This window comes from Nanorana parkeri, unplaced genomic scaffold, assembly GCF_000935625.1.
Source record: "Nanorana parkeri isolate BGI_ZX_2015 unplaced genomic scaffold, ASM93562v1 scaffold1997, whole genome shotgun sequence".
NCBI classification, from domain to species: Eukaryota; Metazoa; Chordata; class Amphibia; order Anura; family Dicroglossidae; genus Nanorana; species Nanorana parkeri.
Window position 1 is genome coordinate 12493 of NW_017308265.1, and position 7829 is coordinate 20321.

The window sequence follows — 7829 nt, forward strand, 5'->3', positions numbered from 1 at the left end:
GTGCGTGCTGGCCGGAGAGGGTGGGGGGGGGTAAAGAGAGCCTGGGGTGTGTGCCGGCCGGGGAGGGTACGGGGAAAGAAGGCCTGGGGTGTGGCGCTGGGGAGGGTAAAGGGGAATCGGAGAACAATCTAAATTTAGTCATATTTTCTAGAACTTGTCAGGACAAATGAATTGGCAACATTGTATCCGGTGTTGCTTTAAATGGAGAAGCATAAAAGTGGGTCCCCTATAGAATCTGAATATTCTACATATTGGTGGCGGATCTCACGGCTCAGCGGTCATTCATGTGGGTGATGACATGTGATGTGTGTACGGTGCCATTATTATCAATGGTACCCCAACATGCATACACAGATGGAATGGGTTTTGAAGAGCTTGGGGAATGCGGCCATTTTAAATATGGACTAAACACTCGGTCTCAAAGCCTTTAACAACTTCTGGAGGTGATGGAAATCATGGCAGGAGAAAAACTTTATCCAATTCACAAGTATTTGGGCACTACGTGTTTTGTGTGGTGACACCTGCCTAAAGTGGACCCCCACCCCAAACTTACCTAATGCAAACTTCCAAACCTCCTGGAACTTGTATAGCAGCTGACATTGAAGGATTAATGATCCCTTTTTTTTTTCTGCAATTCGGTTTAATTCTGACTTTCGGCATTCATTTTGAGTTGAGATTTTTGTCTTTTAGGAATGTAGAAATTGTTACATAGTAATCCTTTTTCTCCCTCCGTTTCAGTCTGCCCGGCCGGATGGCAGCCCGGAAGTGACACCATCAAACCAGACGTCAAAAAGAGCAAAGAATTCTTCTCCAAACAAAAGTAACGGCGGGAAGTGCTGCCCTACGTAGTCGGCCGCCCCGGCCATCCCCCTTTTGCTGTGTAGAGTGAAAAGTATTTTGTAGTAAAATATCTTATAAAGGTGGTGATGTCACTGGTGTAGATGGCGTCATTGCGGTGACATCGGCAATGCCTGTCTCGTAGGATGGCGGAGTGTCCGCGGTGTAACGTTCTTGTCTTGTCACACTTTTGAATATTTTGTAAAATACCAAATAAAGATCTGTGTGAGATCGGCAGAATTGTCTCGTCTGTTGAATATGGGGGGGAGAAACGACAAATCACATGGGTATGGTAGGGGGAGGGACAATGGAGAGATGAGGATGGTAGGAGGGGAACGTAATGTGGGTATGGTGGGGGGGAAGGACACAATGCATTCACAGGGGTGTTGTGGGGTCGGGGTAAGCAGCATGGTGCAGTGACATGGGCATCTCATAGATGAATCTGGTGGGTGCAAGTTCTTACTGATATCTTGGCCTCCGTTATTTCACCTCACTTCCTGTCCTGCTAAAAAAAAAGGCTTTAATTTCCGTCTCTGAAGATGAGGGATGTCCGTGTGTTGGTGCCAACCAAGTTCACCCATGCAAACCTGTCGGCGACATCTTCCCAGCCCAATCACCTGAGGCCAGGGCATTCCACACCCTTTTTTGTTACATGTAGCCACAGATCATGGAATTTCCCCTCACTTCCTGTCTGGTGAAATATTTCTTAACAGTTACATTGTGGTTAAAGCATCAAACACTCTTATTTTAATCCATTTGAATGGAGTACCGAATAATTACACATTAATGGGTGCTCATCTAGGGAAGTCAGAGATGAGAAGGTTTGGGAGTTATAGTAGACCATAGATTAAATAACCGCACACAATGCCAGGCTGCAGCACACAAAGCGAGCAGAGTCCTGTCTTGTATTAAAAGGGAATGTTCTGTAGAGACCAAGCAATCATTTTGCCACTTTATAGATCTCTGGGTCGGCCTCATCTGGAGTATGAGGCCCAGTTTTGGTCACCAATCCACAGGAAGGATGTCCTGGAGCTGAAGAGTTTGGTTGGTTTTCTTTGGACTAATTAATGGTCTGAAGGACCTAAGCTATGAGACGAGGTTGCTAAACTTAAACTTGTTTGTGCTGGAAGTGATGAGATTAAGGGGGGACATGCCTCTGATGTACAAAAATGTTTTTAGTGGTGATGGCAACATCAGCAATTAACTTTTTACTGTAAATGCCATAACGAGGACTAGAGGCCACCACCTAAAACTGGTGGAGAAAAGATTTAGCCACAAGAGGCGGAGGGGATTCTTGGTTACATTTTGGAACTCTCTGCCACAAGCAGCTGTATCAGCTGAGATTATTGAATCATTCACAAATCTGATACCTTCCTAAGACTGTAACCTACAGGGGTATGGGTAAACTAAAATACTAGACCACACAGGCACTCATACACACACAAAGGTTGAACTTTATGAACCTGTCCCCCCCTAAAAAAAAATCTGCTCTGAGGACTGAATCCTTCACAGGGCATTGTTTCTTCCATATTTTAGCCCACTCTTACCTGTTAATTGCCGATGGCTTCACATTGCTGTGTGCTGCTTCCCTGAACTTTTTAGGGATGTGCATCGCAATTTGGCATTTGGACAGTGCAGGCTCTGGTGGCTGTCAATCTGCTCGGAGGTGGGAGGAGCAGGAGGAGTGACCTGTTATAGGCTTCTTGTACTCTGTGTGGATGGACACTCTGCTATAGTCTCAGTGGGGGGGGGGGGTGGGCAATGGAGGCACCATAGGACCCTTCGAGGGGATGGAGCCACCATAAACCAGGAATTGGTAAGTCATTTTATGATGGATGAAATACAATGTAACCACAGGCTCTGAAAGAAAGACGCCGCCAACCTGGAAGGTGCCACTACAGGCATTTCACACCCTAATGCTACGTACTGGATGGACCATTGTATAAAGAGACTGTGCTGACACTCATGGAATTGGCTAGCAAACAGACGCCTCCGTCTCCTCCCGTGTAATAGAACGCGCACACTAAATGGATTATCTACTACTCGTGTGCAGGCATGTCAAGCTTCAGACATGGCTTCAGAAAGTGATTCCACGTAATAAAACTTAAGAGACGGCTTCCATTCACTGTGACGTGTTTCAGATTTATGAGTCCTCGCTGCAGCAATCAGGAGGAAGGTCGGCTTCATAATAAAGTGTTTTGTTTTTCTTTTTTACACCTCTATTTTTTCTTGGGAAAATAGAAACGACAGACACAAAAAATAAAGAGGGTAAAGGAGACGTCCAAAGACACTTCACATGATAATCATATATGCAAATAAAAGTAAATTGAGGTCTTTCCAGTTGAAAAGATGGAGGTGTACGAGGAGTATGTGCACAGGTAGTGGAGGAGAATGGCTGACTTAGAAATAATAAACCATCCCTGTATATAGAGAAAAGGATGAACTCCGGCCCACAGCCCCTGAGGAAGTCTAAGGATGTAATGCATAGGGCGGAGCTGGTGATGTCATTACATTGGGTGGGACCTAATAACAGCACATGAGGAGACGGGAATGATGGTGTCCCCAGTGTATATGGAGAGCAGCAATGCGATACTAGATCTGCATCACTTACAGTGGACCCAAATAAGTGTGAGTTCAGATGTTCTTTTAATAAGTTCCTATATCCTATCATATGGTTGTCTGTATTATACGGGCTGCTCTATGGTTTTAGTTTAACTACCTTTGAGCTTAACCACGTTAGATCGGGGGTGGGCAACCTGGGCACTCCAGCTGTTCTGGAACTACAAGTCCCATGTGGCATTGCAAGACTCTGACAGCCACAGACATGATTCCTAACGCAGAGGCCTGATGGGATTCATATTTTTTTCAGTTAGAGTAGAAGTTCTAATATACATCAGTATGCTTTGTCCCCACCATCAGCCACACAGCAACCAAATTGGGGTAAATCCTGTCACCCCGTTCTTCTCAAGGATCCTGTTAAGCATTAAGTCACTCGTTCTATTTTTTGGAACCAATCAGCAAGCCCAGCACCAGCCAGGCATCAAAAAATTCTAGGAAACTCATAGTTGTCCCTCTCCACGGAAATCTTTAGTAAAAGGCGAAAGATTTATACGATCTGAAGAGAAACCAGAGTATAAAGGAGAAACGCGTTGCATGAGGACTCCGGCAGCAGACAGGTGTTGCTCAACCCTCGGAGACTCCATCATCCATTCCGGCTTCCGAGCAACTACAACCAGATAGAAGGCGCACCACTGATACAAAATGACACAGCCAATAGAAAAAGAATATAGCACTTCAAATGAGAGGACATATGCTCTGAAATACATCAGGCTCATGCAAATATAGCCAAGGGAAAGGACAGCCGACCGCAGAGGATGATGGGAGTATTCATCTACACACAGCGCTGAACATCTCACTGAACAAAGATACACAAGTGAGGACTGGACAGTCAGTGGGAGGAGCCGCACGCTTGTGTACTGTCTGTGATACATTTTATTTCCATTTACAGTTACTTTGCTGCAGTTTTAACCTCTTGCCGTCCGCCCGTAGTAAAAAAACGGACGGACGGCACTGCAGCATCTGCGGGTTGCCGTCTGCAGACGGCAATTAGCCACAACGACACATGGAGAGGGGGACACCTGGTGGTCAGTCGGAGGAACTGCAGCCAAAGTTCATATAGGAAAGGAAGCTCCCAGTATAGAGAATATGGGGGAGGGCGGGGCCTAGTCAGGCAAAGTCCGTAGAAATATAGGGGGTGGAGCCTGGTCAGGCAGAGATTTGAACGTCTAGATGAGGCGGGGAAACTCTGGCAGAAACTCTGACGTTGTGAGAGGGCGGGATTTGGAAGGGGTTGCCTTCTGTCACATGACCAGCCACGGCGAGACGAGCGCACGCGCAGCTCGCACGTTTTTTTGACGCGCAGGGCTCCTCCCCCACTTGTGAGCCATCACGTGACATCCGATTCCTCGCCACCTTCAGTCTGAACAGCTCCATTCGGGTGCGCGGGCCGGTGAGAGGAGTAAACATGGCGGCGGTTCTGCAGCAAGTCCTGGAGAGGGCCGAGCTGGCCAAGCTGCCCAAGGCTGTCAACACCAAGCTGGAGCGCTTCCTGTCCGACCAGCAGGCGGAGATAGAAGCCATGAGGTCCAGGCATGAGAAGTACAAAGTGGACTGCGGTATGGAAGGGAGGGGGGGTCGCGGAGTGTGTGAGGGGGGTTTCTTTATTACACTGGGCACTCAGAGGGGCCCCTATAAGTCACACTGGGGCCCTTCGCTGATTCATTTCAGGGCCTGCTTGTACTGTGCAGTGTTAAGCAGCCCATTCAAAATGCATTAGCTGAAACACATGTACACAAGAGGCACATGGAGGATTGTATGGGGAGCAGTTCATTATGAAAGCAGGGGGCTCTCCCCGGGTGCTGCTGAACGCGGTGCCCCCCTCCCCGGGTGCTGCTGAAAGCGGTGCCCGCCTCCCTCCCCGGGTGCTGCTGAAAGCGGTGCCTGCCTCCCTCCCCGGGTGCTGCTGAAAGCGGTGCCTGCCTCCCTCCCCGGGTGCTGCTGAAAGCGGTGCCTGCCTCCCTCCCCGGGTGCTGCTGAAAGCGGTGCCTGCCTCCCTCCCCGGGTGCTGCTGAAAGCGGTGCCTGCCTCCCTCCCCGGGTGCTGCTGAAAGCGGTGCCTGCCTCCCTCCCCGGGTGCTGCTGAAAGCGGTGCCTGCCTCCCTCCCCGGGTGCTGCTGAAAGCGGTGCCTGCCTCCCTCCCCGGGTGCTGCTGAAAGCGGTGCCTGCCTCCCTCCCCGGGTGCTGCTGAAAGCGGTGCCTGCCTCCCTCCCCGGGTGCTGCTGAAAGCGGTGCCTGCCTCCCTCCCCGGGTGCTGCTGAAAGCGGTGCCTGCCTCCCTCCCCGGGTGCTGCTGAAAGCGGTGCCTGCCTCCCTCCCCGGGTGCTGCTGAAAGCGGTGCCTGCCTCCCTCCCCGGGTGCTGCTGAAAGCGGTGCCTGCCTCCCTCCCCGGGTGCTGCTGAAAGCGGTGCCTGCCTCCCTCCCCGGGTGCTGCTGAAAGCGGTGCCTGCCTCCCTCCCCGGGTGCTGCTGAAAGCGGTGCCTGCCTCCCTCCCCGGGTGCTGCTGAAAGCGGTGCCTGCCTCCCTCCCCGGGTGCTGCTGAAAGCGGTGCCTGCCTCCCTCCCCGGGTGCTGCTGAAAGCGGTGCCTGCCTCCCTCCCCGGGTGCTGCTGAAAGCGGTGCCTGCCTCCCTCCCCGGGTGCTGCTGAAAGCGGTGCCTGCCTCCCTCCCCGGGTGCTGCTGAAAGCGGTGCCTGCCTCCCTCCCCGGGTGCTGCTGAAAGCGGTGCCTGCCTCCCTCCCCGGGTGCTGCTGAAAGCGGTGCCTGCCTCCCTCCCCGGGTGCTGCTGAAAGCGGTGCCTGCCTCCCTCCCCGGGTGCTGCTGAAAGCGGTGCCTGCCTCCCTCCCCGGGTGCTGCTGAAAGCGGTGCCTGCCTCCCTCCCCGGGTGCTGCTGAAAGCGGTGCCTGCCTCCCTCCCCGGGTGCTGCTGAAAGCGGTGCCTGCCTCCCTCCCCGGGTGCTGCTGAAAGCGGTGCCTGCCTCCCTCCCCGGGTGCTGCTGAAAGCGGTGCCCCCCCCCCTCCCCGGGTGCTGCTGAAAGAGCTGCCCCCTCTTCCCGGGCGATGCTGAAAGCGGGGTACCTGACTAATGGTCTCAGCAGATTTGGAGTGAGATTTGGTGATGTCGCTACTGTGCGGCTCACTGTTCTCCTTGCTTTTTTTTCTTCTTCTAGCACAGTGCCCGGTCCTCTTTAACCCCCTTCCTGCTACCTGGAGCTGGCTGCTGGGCTTCCCTGTGATCATGAGCCCATCTTACCGCCTCCTGATCATCAACAGTGAACAGGAGCCGACGGTGATGGGGCAAGTCTCTGTTCTGGGGGCACCGAGAGAGTGCGATCCCAGCACATAATCAGTGACAGTGCAGCATTAAAGCCCATCGCACTGCTGCTACATACGTACATACATACATACATACATACATGCATACATGCGTGCAGCCTGTGTTTGGTAGCAAACCTTCCAGGCAGACAAATGCAGAGAACTGAAACCTTACAAAGTTTTTTTTTTTTAGCAATCTCCCATCAGGTTCTGTTTCATGCTTTTTGTCTTTTATATTCTGTTCATAGAACAACAATACTTCGATATCGAGAAGCGTCTCATGCAAAGCCAAGAACGTCTCGTCTCCGGGTCGCAGGAGTGTCAGAGTTTACGAGAACAGCTCAATAAGAAAAGTAAGAAAATTCAGCTTCTCTGGATATTCAGTGTTCTGAACACTTGAAATTCCATTTCTGCAAAGTATATATATTTTATATAAATGTATTTATTTTTTAAGGTGAAGAGGAGAAAGAACTAAATGAAAAACTGAAAGACCTCGACACCTCCAATAGTCGCCTTTTGGCCCTGCAGGTAATTTGTGCCACTGAAGTTCTATAAACACTGTTTTGTTCAGTTTCATTGTTTCTATACATTGCTCAGAGGGAGATGGAGATACAAAGTAACATTGTTTATAAACATTGATCAGAGAGAGAGATTCAAAGTAACATTGTTCCGACTACAGAGAGATTCAAAGTAACATTGTTCCGACTACAGAGAGGGATACAAAGTAACATTGTTCCGACTACAGAGAGATTCAAAGTAACATTGTTCCGACTACAGAGAGGGATACAAAGTAACATTGTTCCGACTATATAGAGAGATACAAAGAAACATTGTTCCGACTACAGAGAGATTCAAAGTAACATTGTTCCGACTACAGAGAGGGATACAAAGTAACATTGTTCCGACTATATAGAGAGATACAAAGTAACATTGTTCCGACTACAGAGAGGGATACAAAGTAACATTGTTCCGACTACAGAGAGGGATACAAAGTAACATTGTTCCGACTACAGAGAGATTCAAAGTAACATTGTTCCGACTACAGAGAGATTGAAAGAAACACTTT

The 7829-nt window shown here is 50.2% G+C and overlaps 2 protein-coding genes across 2 annotated transcripts in view; both read left to right on the forward strand.

Moving 5' to 3' along the window:
* The window catches only part of PRDX1 (peroxiredoxin 1), a 13341-nt gene extending 12268 nt beyond the window's left edge, over positions 1-1073 (forward strand). The window contains exon 6 of the mRNA XM_018572319.1: positions 739-1073. Within this exon, the coding sequence (XP_018427821.1) occupies positions 739-824 (86 nt within the window). The 3' untranslated portion in view covers positions 825-1073. The remainder of the gene's footprint in view (positions 1-738) is intronic.
* A 3749-nt stretch (positions 1074-4822) lies between these two features.
* The window catches only part of TPR (translocated promoter region, nuclear basket protein), an 81035-nt gene continuing 78028 nt past the window's right edge, over positions 4823-7829 (forward strand). The window contains exons 1-3 of the mRNA XM_018572313.1: positions 4823-5012; positions 7012-7116; positions 7218-7291. Coding sequence (XP_018427815.1) covers positions 4862-5012; positions 7012-7116; positions 7218-7291 — 330 coding nt within the window. The 5' untranslated portion in view covers positions 4823-4861. The remainder of the gene's footprint in view (positions 5013-7011; positions 7117-7217; positions 7292-7829) is intronic.